Source organism: Trachurus japonicus, chromosome 21 (assembly GCF_045865225.1).
Source record: "Trachurus japonicus isolate A0001 chromosome 21, Traja_1.0".
Lineage (NCBI taxonomy): Eukaryota > Metazoa > Chordata > Actinopteri > Carangiformes > Carangidae > Trachurus > Trachurus japonicus.
In genome coordinates, this window is record NC_140927.1 from 28,716,104 (window position 1) to 28,739,973 (window position 23,870).

Sequence of the window (23,870 nt, forward strand, 5' to 3'; positions counted from 1 at the left end):
ACTGAGAGGTTGCGTGAGTACTTGACATTGGAACGATACCGAGTGCAGGATACAGGCACGGGACTGTGTTAAAACAGACTCGGTTTCAAAGTTAACTCTTCTTCTCACAACTGGATAAAACTTCATGTGCACCAACGCTTCAAATGGGCGCCAACAGTTAGGGAAAATTAATTATTAATTAATCGCTTGGGTTAGATTTTTTTCTGGTATCATTATCATCTGTGTGAACTGTGAAAAATACTGTGGTACAAGTGTGGGCACATTTACTGTGTTTTGAGTGTACAAAAGCACCAGGTTGGTATTTCTATGCATTTGGGTTATTGAAATCACATTTTGAACAGTTAAAAGGTGTGAATACAGTTGAAATATTAAGAACACATCTAGGTAATTATTTCATAAGTGATTTGGTTTATAAATAAGCTAAAAACCTTATTTCATAGGTTTATTATTATTTTCATTTAAAAGATTGGGTTGAGCTCAAATTAAAAACATTTCATTTCATTGATGTGAGGTAACTGAAAGAGTTAAAAACACTCTTCTGATTAAAACTTATATATATCTGGTGATTAAAAATGATTGGTTGGTTGAAATAAACTAAAAACTGTTCTATTGATATAAAAAGGGTAAAAAGAAAGCATTTTGAAGCTTCATGTATTACTGTATTGATTTAAAGGGTACAGGTGTTTTTGTTTGTTATTTTCTATTTAGCTACAATTTAAAAGGTTTAATAAAAAAGAAATATTTGTGTCTTACCTTTACATATGGTTGTTTAACATTCTTTTAGGAGTAATTTGTATTTCTGAAGGCTTACATAATCTCTAATGATAAAGTCCCTTGATTAATCCAGAATCACAGCAAATTCACCATCTTTAGCTGAGAACATAGGACCTGTTTTATTTTATTGGGTGTGACCACAGTGTAGATTTTAAACACTGACTGTGCGTTCACACCAAAAGCTTCCAAAGCGTCAAAAACGCTCGAGGGTGGGCGTCAGACAAGACAGCTCCCAAAACGGCAAATATTTTCAGCCGCTTTGGCCGCTCGTCAGGTGACTGACGTCAAAGTTCGATCGCGCTGGTCATTAGGGAGCCGAAATATAAAAAAAAGAAAAAAGAAGGCAGCCGACGGACATCTCTATTCTGACAGGTTGCCGCTGAACCGCGTCATAGCTAATTACCCTAAAGTTAAACCTGGCTCAACTTCTCGTCTGGTGACGCTTTGGACGCTTTGGAAGCTTTGGACGCTTTGGAAGCGCGGCGACGCCTGTTGACGCTTTGGACGCTCAGTGTCGCCAGGCTCTCATTGAAAATGAATTGACTTTGGGCATTTTTGACGCTTTGGAAGCTTTTGGTGTGAATGCACAGTAAGGGGAAAAAGGGGTTACAAGTATATGCAATATTGGTTGATGTTTTGCATAAATCCAGCAATAAACATGTAGGCTAAGGAGGAACATTAAGTCGGGCCGCATCAGGTCCAGGCTTCAGCACCGGACATGTATGTATGTATGTCTGGTTTGAAGCCTCTCTACAGCCTGCAGCCTCTCTACAGTACATTGGCCTCACAGGAGGATTTCAATAATGCTGTTTTGTTGTCATTAAGGCAATTAGTAGATCACAAGCAAAATGTCCATCTAACAAATACAAAACTTAACGGCCAGCATATAATTTAGAACTTTTATGGCGAGGATCTTAGTTAATCAGCCCCTTAGAATCAAAAACAACAGAAACAGAGGTGTTTTTGGTTACATACTTTATATTTCCACTTTCAGGGTTTCACAATTCCTTTTCTGAATAACATGAACATATTCATTACTTTGTTTACAGAGCAGGTGTTATCTCAGTCTCTCCACAGCCTCTCTATAGTACGTTGGTCTCACGGGAGCCAGGCTGCAGAATCTGCAGAGTCACAACAAGTCTGATAACTTTTCTAAACCAGGGGTAGAACAAGGCATAGATTATAGGGTTTAGACAGGAGTTTAAAAAGTAGAGATACACTGCAAAATATAAGGATGAGTTATTGAATAAGTTGTCTCCTGCAAGAGAGCCACAATAAAATGGACATAAACACATTAGAAACACAACTACAAGAACACCAAGAGTCTTGGCCGCTTTCAGCTCAGATTTCTTTGTGGTTAGAGTCACTGAGCTCTGCAGTGTGACAGCTGTAATGTGAGAGTGCATGGCACGAGCCTGAGACACAGCCACCACAAACACTCTCATGTACAGAACTACAATGATGGTGATAGGGAGAATAAAGGTCAGAACAAGGTCAACAGTTCCTGCTGTAAAATCAATGACAATCACACATTCTCCATAACATGAAATGTGTCTGTCAGGGTGAGTTAGTTCATCCTTTAAGACAACAGTGCTGTAGAAAACAGAGCAGAGCCAACACAGACAAACACAGAGTTGAACTCTTCTCTCAGTGACTCTGCTGGTGTAATGCAGAGGGTCACAAATAGCTACATAACGGTCAACTGATATCAGCACCATGTCTCCTACTGATGTGGAGGTAACAATGAAGGAAACAAAGTCATACAGAGAACACATCAGATCACCAAGAAACCAGCAGGATAATTTTCGTAAAATTTCTCCTGGCATCAACAACAGGCCGACGAGAAAGTCTGAGACAGCCAGAGAGAGGAGGAGGATGTTAGTGGGTGTGTGGAGCTGCCTGGAGAAGAAGAGAAAAATATCTGTCATCAAACCATGCCTCATATCTATGTGACAAAACAACATAAGCTATTTCAATATGTTGTCTGATCAATACCAATAATCATTTTGGAAAGATAAAGTGTAAGCAACTCAAAAACAATTTAATACCAGCAGCAACATAGAATATAAATCTTTTGCCAAGGCTCAACGATGTTCAGATTACAGTGACAAGTGACAGTAACAAGCTCTTTTCAAAGTTAAAACATCATCAGGTATAGGTGAGAAGTTTTTCTGCCTGAAATGGGAGATTGAGATGATGACCAGCAGGTTGAGAGCTACAATGAGTACAGAGATGGAGGAAAGTGCAATGTGAAGGATCACAACTTCAGGCCAAGGAGATGTGTGCTTTCTACACGAGGTGTTGAGGAGATGTGGAAAGCAGAGCTCTGCTCCATCCACAGCCTCCATCCTCAGAGAGCTGCAGCACTGACAACTCTCTCAACGAAACTTGGTCATATAAAGCTGGACTCTGACTGTCACTCCCTTTCTTATCCCTCCCTGCTCATTCTCTGGACAGAATTTCTAGGCGCAGCCAAGTGCCGGAGGGGGTACGGTTCGGAAGCCACTTGATTTCATCTCTGCTTTTCGCGGATGATGTTGTCTTGTTGGCTCCCTCGAGCCAGGACCTTCAGCATGCACTGTGGCGGTTTGCAGCCGAGTGTGAAACAGCTGGGATGAGAATCAGCACCTCTAAGTCCGAGGCCATGGTTCTCCACCGGAAAAAGGTGGCTTGCACCCTCCAGGTCGGGGAAGAGTTCCTGCCTCAGGTGGAGGAGTTTAAGTATCTTGGGGTCTTGTTCACGAGTGAGGGAAGGATGGAGCGCGAGATCGACAGGCGGATCGGTGCAGCGGCCGCAGTAATGCGGTCGTTGTATTGGTCCGTCGTGGTGAAGGAGGAGCTGAGCCGAAAGGCAAAGCTCTTGATTTACCGGTCGATCTACGTTCCCACCCTCACCTATGGTCATGAACTCTGGGTCAAGACCGAAAGAACAGGATCCCGGATACAAGCGACCAAAATGAGCTTCCTCCACAGGGTGGCGGGGCGCTCCCTTAGAGATTGGGTGAGGAGCTCTGTCACCCGGGAGGAGCCGCTGCTCCTCCACATCGAGAGGAGCCAGCTGAGGTGGCTCAGGCATCTGTATCGGATGCCCCCTGGACGCCTCCCTTGGGAGGTGTTCTGGGTGTGGTGGTGCCAGGAGGTGATTTTTGATTAATGTAATGTTTTAGAAAAGTATTAATTAAAAGTTGCCAGACAACGCCACCCTGCGAGTTTCACCCAGGGAAATTTAAGTGAACCAACTCGGAAGGAGAAGGCACTCAGGTTCGCCACAAAGTGAGGCAGAGACAGCAGTTCGAAGGTACAAAAATATGATTTTATTATTCACAATTGTTTCCTTAAAAATCTAAATTAAAAGAAATCATTCACTGGGGGAAATTAAAGGGGGACCAATCAGGGCTGAGGCCTAGTGGTGTGGGTGGGTCAACAAAAGGGGATACCTGGGACACCACACGTGCAGCGAAAATAAGAATAAAGTGCAAACTCAAACCAGTGTAGACACGACACAAAAAGGGAAGGGCACCACCACTGGACACCACTCCACCACCGTAGGCTCAGCACCTGAAAGGGGGGAGACCAGAGAAACAGATTAGGGGAAAACAAAATAACTAATAACGAAAAGGAAAGAAAAATAATAAACATACAACTAACAAACACACAAGATAACAAAGAAACAACAACAACAATAAAGCAAATTCCCACACTGTTCTCTTACACACACACACACACACACACACACACACACACACACACACTTTTAAGATGTGGCTGAATAACAAAGCGACAGCGTTGCCGAGCTGCAGGTACGCCCAGGCAGCAACGGGCAGAACCAGAGACACCCAGCCAGCCAAACAGTCAAAGCCAGGCAGGGCAAACACGAGCCGAGTTGGCTGTGGCGGCGATGGGAGCTCAAGCAAAGCAGTAGGAAGCAACCAGTCAATCAGCAGCAAGCTGAACTCAAGGAGCTCCGGAGAGACACGGTAGCTCCAGCAAGGCAAAGCAGCAGTGGTTTAGCAGTGGTTAGCTGGCGCTGGGCCGCTACATGGACATCTTTACCCTACAATAATAAACAAACACAAATGTAAGAAGTGGCTGGAGGAGGGAGCTACTGTCATTGTACAACATACCGGTCAGGCAGTCCCAGCCAACACGGTGTGGAGGGGAAGGTCAGCGCTGTACACAAGCGACCTGTAAACAAACCACACAGGTCGCCACATGTGCAACGCCAAAGAGGAAGACACGTGAGAAGAAAGCTCACTTACCGGCAGCGAGCAGCGTGCGGCGCACTGAGCGGTACAGAAGCAGTGAGCAGCATGAGCAGCGTGCAGCCAGCAGCAACACCCAAACAAGCCTCTATATACAAAATGACTCAAATTAGCACTGGATGGGACAACGTGGAGAGAAGTGCAGCTGCAGCCGACAGAGGGGCGAAAGTGACGGACGTCAGGAAATGACGTGGCCTGGCCTCCGGCAAGCAAGAGGAAGACAGGTACTCTACACCCCCCTTTATGCAGCATTCACCCACCGCAATTGACTGGGGCCGCCTCCCGAGTGACGTCACGGGACCAAAGACTGCGTCCTGCTACACGGGCATGCCCCACCAGGAGGAGGCCCCGAGGAAGACCCAGGACACGCTGGAGTGACTATGTCACTCGGCTGGCCTGGGAACGCCTTGGGGTCCCCCCGGAAGAGCTGGAGGAAGTGTCCGGGGAGAGGGAAGTCTGGGGATCCTTGCTCCGACTGCTGCCCCCGCGACCCGACTCGGGATAAAGTGGTAGACAATGGATGGATGGAGAACCAAGCCACCCAGTGTTACATAATGTTGCTGCTACGATGTGAACTTGATGTAGCAGCAAAGAAAAAAGTCTGGAGGTGCTCGGCTAGCAAACAATCAAAAAGATTGTCCTTCTAATACTTTAACTCATTGAGTGCCAACCACGTAATTTCTCGTCTTTCGTTCCCATGCGTTGAGTGCCAAAAACGAGATTTTAGGTTTTTTGCTTTTTATTATTATTATGAAAATAGACACTTTAATACACATTGGGCCGGATTTACTAAAGGTTTGCGTGTATTAAAACGTGTGCAAACGTGATTGCACACGCGACCCCTGACGCAGTGGAAAGCTCTGATTGACTCGATTCGGTGAGAATTGCTGCTGCATCCACAACAGAGTCGGAACGGAGCAGAGATGGATCCGGTGGAAATTGGGGGTTAGAGCCCAAAGATGCAACAGGTTCTGTGAAATAACAGCATTTAATGGTGTTTGTTATATTCACACACTGTAGTCCAGTCATTTTATGAGAAAAGGTTAAACAAATTGCAATAGAAGCAAACGCAACTGATTTTGTATCCTCATGTCCTGAGTGAGGAAAAAAAAGCCCTGAAGAATCCCATTAGGGGAAAGTTTCGAAAAACACCCAAACATATCCCATTTATGCATATAAAACATTTTTTTCACGTGAATAGGGTAAAATCTTTAACCTTTAGATATCTCCATGAAAATGACTGAGTTGATTACTTACATTAAGACAAACAAAAAATGTATTACAAGTTTTTTGAAATTATTTGTTAACATGAGCAAATTTGCATAAATTTGCATAAATTCCACCGTTTTGACGGCACATGTATATATGAAGTTGCTGTGGTGGTACCAGCATGAAAATTGGAATGAGTTGACTCCATTGCTCAACCGACAAGTTGACCACTTTAAATTTCAAGATGACTGCAATTTTTCAAGACAGCCACATCCTTAGTAGAGCAGGTATGACATGAGCCAACAGTGCATAATCCAATTACGTATGGCTAATTTGCATACATACAGCACCTGATCTAAACATTGGGTAGAGCAGGTGAAAATGTCTTGTTCATTAATGTTAACATATTACAGTTAAAAAACTTAAGGAATGGAACCAATTTAGGCCCATGAGCATTAATAGAGACGGAGCATGTCATACCTGCTCTACTAAGGATGTGGCTGTCTTGAAAAATTGCAATCATCTTGAAATTTAAAGTGGTCAACTTGTCGGTTGACCGATGGAGTCAACTCATTCCAATTTTTATGCCGGTACCACCACAGCAACTTCATACATGTGCCGTCAAAACGGTGGAATTTATGCAAATTTGCTCATGTTAACAAAGAATTTCAAAAAACTTGTAATACATTTTTTGTTTGTCTTAATGTAAGTAATCAACTCAGTAATTTTCATGGAGATATCTAAAGGTTAACAATTTTACCCTATTCACGTGAAAAAAATTTTTATATGCGTATAAATGGGATATGTTTGGGTGTTTTTTGAAACTTTCCCCTAATGGGATTCTTCGGGGCTTTTTTTCCCCTCACTTAGGACATGCTGAGGATACAAAATCAGTTGCGTTTGCTTCTGTTGCAATTTGTTTAACGTTGACCCCTTTTTTGGCCTAAAATTACTGGACTGCCGTTTGCAGTTTTAGAGCGTTATACATGAATAGTTTGACTCTGTGAATACACTTACTGACCAACACAATTATTAAAGCTGCAACATTTTTATGTGTGAATGTCAATGAAAGCAAAGGAGTGCCACAAATAATGTCTGCTGGTGGTTTTGTTCACTTTGATTGTCTAGACCTCATAATTTGGTCACAAAGCAGATGTCATCTCAGTCTCTCCACGGCCTCTCTACAGTATGTTGGCCTCACGGGAGCCAGGCTGCAGAATCTGCAGAGTCACAACCAGTCTGATAACTTTTCTAAACCAGGGGTAGAACAAGGCATAGATTATAGGGTTCAGACAGGAGTTAAAATAGAAGAGTTGGAATATAAAAGTTGCAATGGGGGAACTGAGTAAGTTGTCTCCTGCAAGAGAAATACCATAATATGGACAGAAACACAATAGAAACACAACTACAAGAACACCAAGAGTCCTGGCTGCTTTCAGCTCAGATTTCTTTGTGGTTAGAGTCACTGAGCTCTGCAGTGTGACAGCTGTGATGTGAGAGCGCATGGCACGAGCCTGAGACACAGCCACCACAAACACTCTCATGTACAGAACTACGATGATGGTGATGGGAAGAATAAAGGTCACAACAAGGTCAACAGTTCCTGCAATATAATCAATAACAAACAGACATTCTCCATAACATGAAGAGTGTCTGTTTGGTTGAGTCAGGTCGTCCTTTAAGATAAGACTGCTGTAGAAAACTGAGCAGAGCCAACACAGACAAACACAGAGTTTAACTCTTCTCCCAGTGACTCTGCTGGTGTAATGCAGAGGGTCACAAATAGCTACATAACGGTCGACTGATATCAAAACCATGTCTCCTACTGATGTGGAGGTGATGATGAAGGACACAACATTAAATAGAGAACACATCAAATCACCAAGAAACCAGCAGGCTGTGGTTAAGAAGATTTCAACTGGCATCAGCAGGAGGCCGACGAGAAAGTCTGAGACAGCCAGAGAGAGGAGGAGGATGTTAGTGGGTGTGTGGAGTTGCCTGGAGGGAGAGGAAATACATGATTAAACCAATAAGGCCTCATATCTACATGATGAAAGCAAGTCAAATTTTGAAAAATTGTTTAACACAGACAGTATAATCTAAAATTCTGTCAGGAACATATAATAAGCATGAATCTAGTGCTTATGTGCATGAAGTTAAAGGACCATTTTCCTGGTAAAAGAAAAAAAAAAATAAGTAGAAGATACTTTGTTCAAGTAAAAGTAATATAGGTTCAGCTGAGAATTTTTTCTGCCTGAAATGGGAGATTGAGATGATGACGAGCAGGTTGAGAGCTACAGTGAGTACAGAGATGGAGGAAAGTGCAATGTGAAGGATCACAGCTTCAGGCCAAGGAGATGCAGGCTTCCTGCAGGAGGTGTTGAGGAGATGTGGAAAGCAGAACTCTGCTCCATCCTCAGCCTCCATCCTCAGAGAGCTGCAGCTCTGACAAATCTACCACCAAAACAGACCTATATGAAACCAGTGTCTGTCCCCATAAGAATGTCCCAATGGTACTGAAGTAGAACTGCGGTTGGATATTCCTGTTAATCACCGTGGTGTTGACCTCACCTCATTCAAGATGGTGGACGATTCTGCATGTTCTTTTGTCCCACAGACAATTGACCCTTCGCGTAAGCCCCGCCCCCTTGGTTACTGTTGCTACGCCGGGCAAGCTTTCACTCCCAGCCATGCTCCTGGCAATATTTGGTATCGATTTCAAAGGAAATATCGAAGGTTACGATATTGTAACCCTAGTTATATTAACACAGGCGGAGCCCTCTACTGGACTCTATGGGTATATCTCTCCTCCAATCGCGTACGCGCGATGGCCCACTGAAATTTGCATGTACGTAGCCGGCCAGTATGGCGTGCCTACCTTTCCCGCCCTTTAGCGGGCTATATAAGCAGATGCACCGCCAGCTGCCCTCATTCCACCAAACTTCAGCGTAAGGCGAAAGAGCGGCAGGGCCCTAAGTAGAGGGCTCCGCCTGTGTTAATATAACTAGGGTTACAATATCGTAACCTTCGTTATATCTCACACAGGCTTCGCCCTCTACTGGACTCTATGGGTACAGTAGGCGAAGCCCCGATTTATGTACTCCCTGCCGCGGGAGAGGCTCCGCCCACTGACCACACCAGCTACCGGTTAGGTACCAAGACCCAGTCACCACTTTATTAATCTTAACCACCGTATGGAGTGATAACGGGTCCAACTTCATCCCAGTTAGCAGCACCTGACTAGGCTGGGTGAAGTTGTGGTCTAACCTCGCAGGGGTCTCAACCCTAGACCTCCTGCGCACCTCATTGACAGTGTCCTAGCAGAGCACAGTCCAATGCAGGTGCATGACACCCTGTGGGGATCAAGTATTTAAAACACTTGACACATCCTTCCTCTCACATGTCCTGTGACCCTACAGTGAGCACAGACCTGGAGAAGGAGCCTGATACATCCAAGAGATAGAACCTTATGAACGGGCAGGGTGAAGACCACGATGCCGCCGTACATATGTCCTCAACACTCGCACCACTGAACAGGGCTGTAGACGTCTCCACACTTCTTGTGGAGTGCGCCCGGACCACAGTGGGCGGTTCTCGACCCGCTTGACTGTAGGCTGAGAGGATGCATTTACACATCCACCTCGCCAAGCGTTTCTTGGACAGGGCTCTGCCAGCCGTCCCGTCACCATAACACACAAACAACTGGTGGGTGTTCCTGACAGTGGCTGTTCGGTCGACATAGTATGTCAACGCACGCACAGGGCATAGGAGATGCAGTTTCGCCTCCCTCGAATCCTATGAGGGGGAGGTTGAAAAGCCTCCAACTGGATGATTCTGGACCGAAATGAGCTCCTTATGTTCTTAGGAAGAAAGGAGGGGTTCGGTTTAAGGATGGCACCACTGCGGTCCCCGCGAAGGAGTAAGCAACTCGGGTGGACTGACAGGGCACACAATTCGCTCACTCTCTTGGCTGACGTCAGAGCAAGAAGCAACGCTGTCTTGAACGACAACACCTTTAATGAGGAGCGTTCCAAAGGCTCATAGGGCCCTTGTGAGGGCCTTGAGTACCAGTGGCAATTCCCACTGTGGTACAGAAGTGCGTGCCACTGGTCGTAGCCTTCTGACCCCCTGCAGGAACCGTTTTACCAGAGGGTGGGCGAAGACTGGACCTCCGCCCAACCCTTCATGGCATGATGAGATGGCTGCAGCGTAAACCTTAACAGTCGCGTGAGACAGCCCTCTATCAACCAAAAGCTGTAGAAAGGAAAGAGTGTTTCCCACTGAGCATGTCAGTGGGTCCACTTCCCTCTCTTCGCACCAATGCTGGAAACCTAACCACTTAGCCCTGTAACAGGCAATGGTGGATCCAGCCCTAGCCGCTTGGATGGTTTTCACCACCTGCGCAGTCAGCCCAGTCCGCATTAACCTGTCCCTTTCAGGGCCCAGGCTTGAAGCGACTGGCCCAGGATCGGCAGCGCCTGTATCGCGCCTGCCTCCTGTGACAGCTCCCCCCGGATTTGGGGAATGGGCCATGGTGGGGCCGCCATCATTGTGGTCAGCTCTGCGTACCACGGAGACGACCGCCGGTCGGGAGCCACCAGAATGACCCTCAGCCGCTCCACTCTCACTCTCTCCAGTAGCTGGGGGATGAGACGGAGGGGGGGGGTAGGAATAAAGTAGCCCTCTTGGCCATGGAGCGTGTGCAAACGCGTCCACCCCCAAGGGTGGATGGATTTTGCGGGCTCAGGGAGAACCAATGGGGGCAGTGGGTGTTCGACCTGTTGGCAAACAGGTCCACCGTTGCCCTCCCGAATCGTGTCCAGATCTGCTGTACCACTTCTGGTTGCAGTCTCCACTCGTCTTCCAGGGGGCCGCCCCTTGACATGAGGTCGCCCCCCCTGTTCTCGATTCCTGGAACGTGGAGGGCTCTCAGAGATTGTAGGTGCTCTGAAGCCCATGACCACAGGTTCTCCGCCATCGCTAACAGGGCAGCGGAATGTACACCGCCCTGTCTGTTGATGTAAGCGACTGTGGTGCGATTGTCGGTCCTCACCAACACGTGTCTCCCCCTTAACAGGTGACTGAAGTGTTGGAGAACCAGGAACACTGCCTGTAACTCGAGGAGGTTGATGTGGCGGTCCTCCCCCGGAGGCCACACACCACCTATCGCCCTCCCCAGGCAGGTGCCTCCCCACCCCATCAGGGAGGCGTCCGTGAACACCGACGTGTACGAGGTCACTCGTCCTAGTGGTGTCCCGGTCAACAAATGTCGTGGGGACCCCCAGTACTGCAGGTTGCCCCGCACTGTTGGGGGGACCGTCAGCAGCCGAAACTTCTGCCTCTTGAGGTCTAAGCGTAGGCTGGCGAACCATCTCTGCAGGCGACGCATGTGCAGCAGTCCTAGTGGAACCACCGGGTGAGCTGCTGCCATGTGCCCCAGTGCTTGCATGACGGTCAAGGCTGTGACACGTGGACCCTGTTGCAGCTTGAGAACCTCCTGCTGTAGGGCTGTCCGTCTGGACTCCGACAGCAGCAGCGGTTGTAGCGCTGCGTCCACACATTTGCTGAACGTACTAGGGGCCAGGGAATAGCCAAATGGCAGCCTATTGTATTCGTAGGCTGTTCCCTGGAATGCAAAACGCAGGAACTTCCTGTGTTTTGGTGCCACCTCGACGTGAAAATAAGCGTCCTTCAAGTCGATGGTTGAGAACCAATCGCTTGGTTGGACGAGTACCAGCAGCCTCCTTGTGGTTAGCATGCGGAACGTTTTGCGACCGATACGTGTGTTCAGGGCACGGAGGTCCAGGATGGGTCTGTAGCCCCCTGTCTTTTTGGGAACCAAAAAGTATGGGGAGTAAAAACCTCGTTCCTTGTCGTGAAGAGGGACAATTGACACGGCCTGTTTTGATAGCAGGTCCTGAATTTCCCCCTCGAGGTACTCTATCTCTTGTTGAGAGGATAGATTCATCTCTTGTATGCCCCTGAACGCTGGGGGGAGCCCGCAGAACTGGAGAGAATATCCTAGTCTGAGGGTCCTGTCCAGCCAGTCTGTCAGTACGCAGCTGCTCTGCCATGCTTCGTAAAAACACGTGAGAGGACGCGCAGACAGCTGTGGAGCAGCTTCTAGAAAGCTGTGGTACACAATTTCGGCCCTCTCCGCCGCCAAACCCGCCATAAACGGGAGTTTGGCCCATGGGGGGCCCTCTGTGAAAGGGCTGAGTCGTCCCTGAACGCACCAAGCCCGTTGTCCGAGCTCGCGGGGCCGTCAGTGAACGCATCTCTGTTGTCCGAGCCGGCGTGGTGTCACCTGAACGCACCACCGCCGCCCGGCACCTCACCGTCATGACGTCCCTGCCGCTGTTAGATCCGCCCGTGGAAATAACAGCCACAGGATCAGAGCGGTCAGACACGTTGGCCGCTCCACTGCTGTTTACCGGGGAGACAGTTCGTGTTAGCCCGGCCGCTTCACTGGAGCGGCGTGGGTTAAACGAGCGTGAGGCAGCCGTCTCATTGTCCGGAAACAATGCTGCGAACGATGCTTGTCACCGCTGTAGCCGTTAGCTCGGCGGTGACAATCATCGCTCGTCAGCCGGTCAACACGCTGAGCCGGACGCACCGTGGAAGTGACACGGTGTCGGCTAGCAGCGCGCGGGGCTAACTGTGTGGTCGCTACAACCAGTGGGGAGCGATGTTTTCTTGTGCAGCCTCGCCGGTTGTAGCGCTCATATAGAGGGACAACGGTAGCTTTTACCCGGTTGACAACGGTGCTCCGCTCTACCGCGTCTCCCACAACGGGGACGGTAGAGGGTGTGTTGTGTGAGTGTGCTTGTGAAACCATGACCGGGGGGCCTTGCTTGCCGGGCCCGCTTCGGGGATGTGATGGTGTAACACAAGCCACCGGCAGCCTGACCGACGGTGTAGCGGTGACTACACCGGCCGGGGCTGCGCGGCAAGCGGGGAGCATGGTGGAGGTGGGAGGGGGAATTTTTGCTCTGTTAGTGGAGTAACATGTTTTAATAAAAACATTTTTCACATCCACAGAACAGTGAACACAAGCAGAACATACAGAACCATATGAACAATGAGGGAGGGCGGCGAGGCAGTCTGCCGGTGCCGTCCCTCCCGTTAACTGTCACTCTGGTCGCTGTGTGCCCCAGGACAGCTTCGGCCTGGGTGTGCTGCGAGCCGCCGCGGGACGGGACGCGCTGGGTCCCGTGCGGGGCGTTGCTGCGGCGGGTCCGCTGGGGCTGGCTGTGGGTCAGCTGGGGGATCCGCCGCGGAGAAGCCTCTTCGCTGGCGGCGATCTCTCCGCCTCGCCGTAGCGTAGCGGCGGGGCAGCTTGACCTCTCCCTTCTGCTTGGCGGCGACAGCGAGCGGTAGATGACGGCTCAGCTGCGCCTTTTCCTCCTCCAGCCTCTTTAGCCGCTGCGTCACCGTAGTGAGGAGCCAAAGAGACCGGTGCAGCCAGAAGATCCTCTCGGTCCCTTCTGGGGAGGGCGGTGAGACCTAGCCAGACGTGGCGAGAGCCGACGACCGACAGTGACATCACTCGTCCGGCAGCAGTAGCAACTCCCTGTCCTGTTCATCTGACCGATGGTCCGGCCGAGATACTCCATAGTGTCAGGGGAAGGGGGGGCGTCGTGCGGGAGTGAAGCCGCCGCTGCTACGCCCAGCACACCGAGGTTGTTGCTGCTGCTGCTGCTAGTTGCGCGCCCAGCTGGAATATCTTGTCAAAATATTCCAGCGTGTCCTTATCCTGCAGCAGCGGTGGTAGTGGCTTTCTGTGTCCTGACCAGCCGGCTGAGTGCGGGATAATGAGCACGGCCAGAGCGTCTTCGAGCGGGGGCACACCGGGGAACACAGTCTCCGTCTCGCCCTGCACACGCGGAGGCGGCTCACCGGCTTCGGGGGCAGTGGGGGGGGGGCAGGGGAAGCCCGACACACTCCGCTGCAGTCGTCATGACTTACGGGAAGTTGAGCTTGATAGAAGCGGCGCCAAACACCGTCGAGCCGTCGGAGAGGGAGAGTTCATCCTCCTCGTCTCGTAGCGGCGGCGAGTCTGCAGCAGAGGCTGAGGCGGGTCTGGGCGGCGAAGCTTCATCAGGCGGCGTGGAGGTGGTGTACGCTGGAGCGGCGTCCTCCTCCTGCCGTCGCTGCTCCAGCCCGGCGGTGGCGCTTCCTCCCGAGACGCTCGAAGCAAAGAAGATGTAGGTCTGCCGGGGCGATGATGCCGGCAGAGGCGTTGTTCCTGAAGCGGCGACTCCATCCTTGGAGCTAGTGTGACAGTGGGCACTCGCCGACGCTGAAGTAAAAAGGAATGAGGGCAGCTGGCGGTGCATCTGCTTATATAGCCCGCTAAAGGGCGGGAAAGGTAGGCACGCCATACTGGCCGGCTACGTACATGCAAATTTCAGTGGGCCATCGCGCGTACGCGATTGGAGGAGAGATATACCCATAGAGTCCAGTAGAGGGCGAAGCCTGTGTGAGATATAACAGCAAATTTCTGGATAAACTGTTCTGAGATAATAGAGAGAAGAAGTCACAAAGATCATTCATAGTTTTCAGTGACGTGACTCGCGCAGGAGGATAAAACATCTGTTCAACAACACGACTGGACAATGTACAGAGCAGGAGTAAGGGCTGGTAATTTTACCGTCTATCAACCCACAAAGACTAGATCATCTCACTGGTTGTTAAACTGCAAGTTTTTGGGCGATTGTGAACCACATACAGCTTTCGCTGCTGTTTTGCTCCCACCGCTGTATCAGTCAGTGAAAGCAGTCCCTGCCTGGAGGATCCCTCGCCTAAAAGCCCAGGTAAAAGCCGAAAAAGTACAGCTGTCATTTCGGAGGTGAACATATGGTTATCCCCATATTTACACTTGCTCAAGTTGAAAAAAAAAGTCCGCTCGTATCTGAACATCTCTATATTGCTGCTGCCGCCGCCGCCGTAGTGGCAGCAGCAGCAGCAGCAGCAACAACAACATCCTTCTCTACAAACAAATGTTTTTCGTCCTAGTCTCAAAATGTGTCCACAAAAGCAAATGTAATGACTCACTGCGGAAATCTTGCCAGGCCTATAGTTACGGTTGCTAACGTAGGATTGGACAATAGCTGTTTGTGGGAGGGGTTGGTGAAGGGTCAGTTGGGACACAACAGCTAACCCTAGCCTTAAACCAACACTAAGGAACTTTTCAACCTTCATATAATATTTTCAGAACTTTTGTGATGGTACATCGACTTACAACAGGTTGAATGACACCTCTGTCGTGGCCTGAGGGGGTCTGTATCGCCTTCACTGGCACTAAGCAGCTTTGAGGAGCATGGTAGCCCTGCTCTCACTTAAGTTTCACTTTCACTTTTGCGAGTCACGACGAGGAGGGAGCAGGCAATGCGGCACCTTTCTGTCAGATTGTGTATGTGTGTTTACTGTGAAATGATCCGCTGGCAACAGAAACTTAGTTTGGACGTCTTCTGTTAATTTCCATGCACCGGGAGATCAGGATGTTCACGACGCTACGTGCTAGTGCTCATGGGAAATGGAGTCTTCTTTCAGGCAAAACACTACCGCTTTGGGCCACTGGCGCCACCAAAGTCAACCAAAACTGAAAGTTCTTTAGTACTGCTTTAATCCTAAAATCCAGTAATCTATGGAGTACATAATTTCTCCCCTTTGGTAATACCAATAGGTGTTGCATTTTATTTTGCCAGAATGCCTGATAAGTAACCTCTAAAATGATGAACTTGTAAGAATTGTGTATCTGTGGAATGAACAACACAGCATGAGATATCGGAATGGGTCTCTGAGTCAGTGGCAATCCCATATATCCAGGAACTGGGACCTACCTTCATCCTCCAGGATGACAATGCTGTCTCCCACAGAGCCAGGATCTTCAGTTCCCTCAGAATTTGGAGGTAGAGAGGGTGCTGTGATTCCCCACCTCAACCCAACTGAACACTTGTGGGATCAGTTTGGGACATTGCTGTACCTGCTAGGGTGACCAACACAAAGCTGGTTGACCTTCAACAACTACCGGTTAAGAAATAGGATGCCATCCCACAGCAAAATGTGACCAGGCTGGTGACCAGCATGAGGAGGAGGTGCCAAGCCGTTGTGGCTGCACATGTGTGGCAAGTGGAGGGTGGAAAAGTTGTACCAACAACGCCACCTGGGGAGATTCCGTACGATAGATGATATAAGATATAAGATAGAAAAATAGTTGGATACCTTTACTACTGTTACAGGTTCGAAATACCACTGGCAAGAGAAGTTTTTAAAAAGTATAAAGACAATACAGTTAGTCAATGAATTGCATCAAATCAACATTATAAATTTAAATATTTAAACTGGGGCCAAGAGGAGGGGTCAACAGGGCTGCACCAGAAAGCGCCCCGCTGCGAGGAGGAGTGCGACATGCTCCGGCCACACAAGCTCCACTTAAATCAGACTAAGTTAGCATTTCATTTGATGTTCCCCAAGGGTCCTTTCTTGGCCCTATTCTGTTCAATTTGCACATGCACCCACTTGGTTGCATAATCCTTACAGATGTAGCCACCTAGAAGTTCCCCCTGGTCCCTGTCGGGACCTCTGCGGGACCGTGATGGTTCCGTGGCGGGTCCGTGACGGGCTCCCGCTTGGCCCGTGGCGATAATTTAATCCCCCGCGATGACGTAGCGAACGCAGCCACGACTGTTAACGCCCCTCTGCAGCCCGTGTGAAAATCAGCTGCAGTGTCTCATTAGTCCACGGGGAGGAGCAGTGATTTTGACCCGAGTTAACCTGTCAATCACTTTTCCTCCTCCTTTCTTTTTTCCCTCAGATGAATTGCTATAATTGCCTCCAAAACAGGCGATCTATAAGTAGCTTCAAAGATAAATAAACACCGACAGAGCACAAATAAAAATGTATATCACTCGCAGTTTACCTGTCTACAGAATTTGCATTCTAGTAAATGTTTGCCTTGTGGTGGTTTTAATGTTAACACTGAAGCATACGGTGCGCAAATAAACCCTAACGAATAAATAAACAACATGCCAACGTGTCCGTGAATATACACGCATGAGACTCTATGTGTAAAATGAAAGTGTGGTCCTAAGTGACCGCCCTTATATTCAAACAAGAGGAAAGAGAAATAATTATGAGGTTCATAAATTAAAACCACATGTGCGTCGTGCGCGCTCGCCATGGCACAGCTGAGACTTAACATAGGCTACTGGATGTTTTTTGTTTGTTTGTGTGAAACCTGTAATATAAACAGTTATTTACAAGCCCCTCTTTCAGTTTTTACAAGCCCCCTCTTTCAGTTTTTGTCGGCAACCATGAAATCTGCTGTGCATCTCTGGCTTGCTCATTCACTCCCGATCCGCAAATAAATAAATACATTTCTAGTGACCACAGCGCGTCACGTCTCAGAACCACGGGCTACATTTGTGTATTTATTAGGGCTGTGCAAGTTGCGTTATGGCAACTCATTAAACTATTAACGCCGACATGTATTTTACTGCGCATTAATGCATGTTGCTCACATGCTTTTATTTTGTAAAAGTCTGTTGCTGGCTGCTGCTGCTGCTGTGTAGGGGTCAGAGTCGCTGGACACCGTAAACATGCGCTGTGCACCTCTGTAAAATTCTCAATAAAATTTCATGAATGAGTCTATTTTTCACCACAGAATACTAATATCCCTCCCACTGCGCTATGCTGACCCGACGCGTCTAGTGGTTGACAGCTCTCTCTCTCTCTCTTTTTTTTTTTACTTTTAATGATAAAGTCACGTCAAACCAGCCATTCCCATTAGGAGAGCCAAATGCCTGACGCGCGATTCCGTGATGATCTACTGGCACTGACGCACCTGTCTTAATATGGAACTCAACATGAGAGCGAAGGTGCGCTCTGCTCTTATTTCCATCTCATCTCAAAAGAGAGAGAGAGAGAGAGAGAGAGAGAGAGAGAGAGAGAGCATACAGTACGCTATACAGCGCGCACTGCACATCAGCTGATCCGCCGGTCCACTTATGCAAGTTAGTCAGATAATCAGGGCCGTTGCTAGGAATTCTGGGGCCCCTGAAAGAATACTAAAGTGGGCCCCTGACTTTTCCACTTTTTTTTCTTAGACTACATATGTATGATCATTTTTTATTTAGCCTACTTTGTTTTGATGCTAATGCAGCATTACTATGAGTATTAGTCAGGGTCTTATGCAGAATAATTCAGTCATACAAAGATTAGACTAGGTGCAGCAGGTGTCTTCAACTTTGTGAAGTTGTGATATCAAATCGGAATGGGGTTTATAGGGGGATTGACAGTATAGGCTAGTGCTATAACTAGTAAATTATAGTGAAAAATCAATACATTTAATTAATAAATTTAATCCAGAGGAAGTACAGAGTTAAATGAAATTCCAGCACTGACTCCATATGTTCAGACCATCTGCAATCCTGTTTGACACACTGTGTGTGTGTGTGTGTGTGTGTGTGTGTGTGTGTGTGTGTGTGTGTGTGTGTGTGTGTGTGTGTGTGTGTGTGTGTGTGTGTGTGTGTGTGTGTGTGACAGTTGAGGGTCCTGTCACTATGCCTCCTATTGATCATGTGCCCTGGCTACTTGGCCAAGGGGATGTGCCTTTGGCCAAATGGTTAGCGCACATGACTGTTACCCAAGAGTCTGGGGTTCAAAGCCCGTCCTGGACCCTCTTCACCTTGCCACATGTGCCTTTCCTAACCTCTGCCATGAAGCACTGTTGCAAAATTACAACATTTTTTTGTAAGATAGATAATAATGTAAGATAATCATGAAAATAAAAATGTTTAAAGCAGGACCTTATAAGGAAATACCTGCTAATTTTCTAATCAATTCATAGTCAAAGCGGCGGGGGATGCTTGGAGATGGTAATGCTCTGGAGCAGGTGTGAATGTTCAGGGGTTTGGAGTGTGTTGTTGCTCAGGAGAGAGTCTGGTCCAGCTAGCCTTCCAACATAACATCCCCTCCCCCGGTCCTCCTTCAAAGTTGAACAGCCAGCTCCATTGCAAGCTCTGTGCGATTTGTGTGACAATGGGTGACCGATAGGTGGCCCATTAGGGCAAACAAAAGATTGAGCAATGATAATGCTAATTCCCTGGTCGAAGGCATGCACTGAATACCTGCAACTGCAAACATCTTAAAAAGGCTTTCATCACTCCCTTAGTTTTTTCCTATTTAAATGTAGATTCACAGTAAATAAATTGTGATAAAAAAAATTGACAGTAGGTATTATTAGCTACAACAATTTATTTCCAGATAAAACAGTGGCCAGCGCATCTCCAGTAGCTAGGTCTGTTATAATTTCACTTCTTAAATCAAACATGTGTAATCGTGGTTCTATGAATTATGTGAATTTCCACTCACCACCAGCGGCGACACTTTAAATGCCGCCTCTGGCGATATGTACTGTTCTGTGAGAGAAGTGCCATCTCCTGGTCATGTCATGTATTTCATTGAATGGGTGGAGTTCCAGTAAAAACTAGTCACACCCAGGAAAAGGAGGGGGTCACTCCAGCTGCTGGGACTTTGCTGGAGCTCAGCTGGAACTCTCATGGGAACTGCATGGCAGCTGCATGGCAGGGGAACTTTGATGTGGCTCCCACTGTAAACACAATATTTCATATCATTCCTACGCTGACGACACACAATTATACATATCTGTTTCTGCTGACCACCTAAGCCCAGTAAATGATCTCATTCAATGTATTAATGATTTTAGTCTAGTAGGTCCGAAGACTCTGAGGCACCAGATCTGTTCCTTATTAACTACCTTTTCTGCAAAACCTAGTGAGAATGTAAGAAACCTAGGTGTGATTATCGATGCCGATCTCAATTTTAAGAAGAATATTTCTTACATTTCTAAGACTGCTTTTTACCATTTTAGAAACATCCCTAAAGTTAGAACCATTTTATCCTTACTAGATTCTGCGACCAAGTAGCCAGAGCACATGATCAGTTGGAGGCATAGTGACAGGACTGTCGATGTGACGGTCCTGTAATGGCAGCGGCATCAATACTCATGGTCCCGTTGCCGCCGTGCACCAGTTAGGCTACCGGTAGTGACAGCTGCGACAGCAACTGGCACCGCGGTCATCATTAGCGGTCATTAACTCATTGAGTGCCGCGCTCCTTTCCAAAGTTTTAGTCAAGTGTACCGGCAAATTAGACCATATTTGACTTTTTATTTTAGAGCCATAGTGTATTCTATATTATTGCCACCAACACATACTGTAGCTCATTTGAAAGGTTTAACTTTATCCTTCAAATGGCCACAAACCGTTTGTTTCTACGTGCCTCCGTTCCTGAGAAAAGTCAAGCTAAACATGGCTGGGTTTCACCAAAATCCCTCCTTTTTTTCTAGAAAAGGAGATAGAGCGTCTTTTATGAAAGGTGCGCTGTTTGTGTCTGTCGCTCTTCAGACACTCGCATTTCTGGATCAAAGGGCTCGTATAAGATAAATATACACAACAATTGTTGTTCTATTCACAAAACCACCATCGGGGGCGGGGGGGGCGCCACTAAACAGCAATAACACAGACGCACCGTGCCGTGTCACAGCCTCTCGCCGCGGAACGTGAGGCTCTGCCGGCCACAGCGGCTCGCGAACACCGGTCCCGCCGGTGGTCGCGGTCCTTCTGTGGTACGGGTCGGTGGTGCCGGTCTGCTTTGGTCCAGAGACCATCAGATCTTACCGCGGGAGGACTTTGGGGAGGACACGGTGTTGCTCCAGATGAAGACCGGGCGGGACAGTGGGCTGAGAGCTTCCTGGTTCAGCTCCCAGCTGCTGCAGCCTCGCGGGTGAGAGCAGAGCAGCTGCGGCGCAGCTGCGCTGCATCTGCATGCAGAACTCCGTTTGCAGAAGCTGAGTTATGATAAAAACTTCCAGATCATGAGCTGTCATGTGACTTTGATCGTCATCTATTTCAGTTCTCCTCGTCGTAGAGTCCCCAAATTTACATATAATGTGTATTAAAGTGTCTATTTTCATAATTTAAAAAAAAAGCAAAAAACGAAAAATTTCGTTTTTGGCACTCAACGCATGGGAACGAAAAACGAGAAATTACGTGGTTGGCACTCAATGAGTTAATGGTATCTGGTGCACGGCGGCAACAACGGGACCACCTGTACTGGTGCAAAGCTCCAGAGCTGGATGGAGGCCGGTCGCACCGTGCGGCACAGCACAGGGCGCTGTGTGTTGGGGAGAGGAGCAGGAAGACTCGGGATCTGGAGCTCAGCGGAGCCGAGGTGTGCAGTGTGCAGAGCGACCCCGCTCAGGCTACAGCAGCAGTGCGGATACAGCAGAGTTTATGTTCAACAGGTAATTTTTGGTTTTTATTGTGGAAGTTGTGACTGTGAACCCCACATTGTTACTCCGCATTCAAAGCCGTGTTTGGTTTCTGCTGGCAGGCTTGTTGCCCTGCTGTGCTCTGCTCTGCTCGGGTGAAGGGGGGTGTGTCGTTAGGAGGCTCCGAGGAGAGGGCCATACGAGCTCGGAGTGTGTGTGTGTGTGTGTGTGTGTGGAGCGGGGGTGGGTTTTTTTTGTCATCGTCTTTCAGATCGTAGACCATAGCTTTATAGGTCAAAATACATGAAAAACGTGTGTTCTGATATTATTCCTTGAAGTTATGTGTGTATTACCAAATAGAAAGACACATTTGACTGGTGGTGGAAAAAAAATATTATTTTTTATTATTATCAGAACGCACACCTGCACACACTTTCAAAATAACAGTAATGATGGGATAATGAACCAAACACTGCCTGATATAGGACAACATTTTCTATATTTACAATTACAAATTATCAATACAGGTTTGAAATTGTTAGACTTAAAGCAGAAGTAAGCGATCCGGTCGTTTTGGCTAATGCTGCGTTCCAGGCAGGCTTTTGAAACTGTAAATTACAGTTTCAAGTCACGACTTACGACTTTGTAGCGTTCCAGGCAACCCACTCGTGTTTTTCCGACCTGTTTTACCTGTGAAAGTCACTATAACGGCCACTCGTAACTTCCGACCCGTGAACTCGTACCAGATCGAACTGGTATGACTTCACAGGTCGGAAAAACACGAGTTATGGGTTGCCTTGAACGCACCATAACGTCTTGTCAGCCGATGGACTTAGCAGCCCCCGCCCTCGTCATGGATCTATTGGCCCTCGTCCCTACGTCACCACATTCAGGCGCATCCCTTGGCTGCACACACAGCCCTTCATGCCGTTCTCTTTCCTCATTGGATAAAACTTGTAGGTTACGAGAAAAGTTTTCTCCTCGGCTCAGAGCAGAGCAGAGTGACTGAGAGACCCGTGTTTCGGTCCAAACACTCTATGTAAGTGATTGCTGTCGGAAGATATAACTATTTAAGACTTATATTATAACACAAATATATCGCTTACTTCTGCTTTAACAAGATACTCAAATGTTTCTTTAAGGACAAATTTCAGGGACAATAGCTTAGATAGAGTGTGTGATGCCATCCACTGTAACTCTCAGTATTCTGTGCAATACACACCCAACATAAGATCTGTAATAGTTACAAATTACATGAAAAAGATCCTGTGTCACAAATTCACCTGTTAGATAAAAGTGGCTGATTTGCTTTGAAACAGCTCATGACTGATCTATATATATAACAAAGTTAAATTTCAGCCTTAGCACTACCAGTATTGACAAATAATAAACCCACGTGTTCTAGGGATGTGCACATGACTATAGAGGGGCAGGGGCTCAACATCAGAAAAGGGCAGTATGTGTCCGTGCAAAATGTGCACCAAAATTTTTTTCAGGCCTTAGTATCAAAATAAATGAATAAAATGAAATTACAGTTACTGTTTAGCAGGTAGTGAAAGCCTGCACGCCTTCAGGACTGCAGGCAACATGCTGGACCAATTTCCTGAAACTTCTGGTAGGCTAAGGCTAATATGGTATTAGGTGCACATTAACATGGCTTGCGGGGGGGAAAAATCATGTGAGTGCAAGTGCAAACTAGAAGTACAGGCTACACATCTAAAATGTGACAAAAACCAAGAAACTACTACTGTGAATGTCACAATAAACTCAATATCTGGGAACAAATTCAAATAGTCAGTGAAATCAAGCTGAGTGAGTGATTCCTCCCGTTGCTCTGTTGTTCACTACGTTCAGGTGATGTTAAACAGAGAGGGTGGGGGGGGGTCTTAACTCTTAATAACAAGCAGCTGAACAAACACAAATGGAAATGAAATATAATATGATTCATATTTAATCTTGTTGAATAAGTGTATGGCGATTTGTTAGCCCCACAAGGAAGTTATGTTGATGGATTTATAACTCACAAAGGTTTAAGTTGTTCCACTGTCACCTTGGGCAGCCCCGTCCCTCAGTGAGAGACAGAGCAGAGCAGCGGCAGACAGAGAGGCAGCGTTGGGCTCAACACACACACAACACTGTGTATATTACAAGGAAATGCATATGGTAGATAATCGTGGCATTTTTACACCACAGTTCTTTTACATCCCCATGCACAACAGGAATTTATATATTTATAAAAAATAAACACATAAAAAGGGCACCCCTTCTGCCCTATGTGTGCACGTGCCTAGTTTGAAGTAAGATGCAAGTCGACAATGTTCAGTCCC

General features: G+C 47.5%; 2 protein-coding genes across 5 annotated transcripts; both read right to left on the bottom strand.

The window, feature by feature from the left end:
- Positions 1–1,856: 1,856 nt before the first annotated feature.
- Positions 1,857–3,125, bottom strand: LOC146965465 (trace amine-associated receptor 13c-like). Of its 2 annotated transcripts, none has more exons than XM_085764557.1 (2): positions 2,950–3,125; positions 1,857–2,673 (listed from the first exon to the last, which is right to left on the bottom strand). In XM_085764557.1, the coding sequence occupies exons 1-2, from the start codon at positions 3,120–3,122 to the stop codon at positions 1,857–1,859; spliced, it is 990 nt and encodes a 329-aa protein (XP_085620683.1). In that variant the 5' UTR covers positions 3,123–3,125. The 2 variants fall into 2 exon arrangements, with proteins under 2 accessions (XP_085620683.1, XP_085620682.1); XM_085764556.1 differs by lacking the exon at positions 2,950–3,125 and adding an exon at positions 2,813–2,849 and having other exon boundaries at positions 1,857–2,695.
- Positions 3,126–7,426: 4,301 nt separating this feature from the next.
- On the bottom strand, positions 7,427–8,675 carry LOC146965466 (trace amine-associated receptor 13c-like). Of its 3 annotated transcripts, none has more exons than XM_085764491.1 (2): positions 8,500–8,675; positions 7,427–8,243 (listed from the first exon to the last, which is right to left on the bottom strand). In XM_085764491.1, the coding sequence occupies exons 1-2, from the start codon at positions 8,670–8,672 to the stop codon at positions 7,427–7,429; spliced, it is 990 nt and encodes a 329-aa protein (XP_085620617.1). In that variant the 5' UTR covers positions 8,673–8,675. The 3 variants fall into 3 exon arrangements, with proteins under 3 accessions (XP_085620617.1, XP_085620616.1, XP_085620615.1); XM_085764490.1 differs by having other exon boundaries at positions 8,596–8,672; XM_085764489.1 differs by having other exon boundaries at positions 7,427–8,193; positions 8,453–8,672.
- Between the last annotated feature and the right edge of the window lie 15,195 nt (positions 8,676–23,870).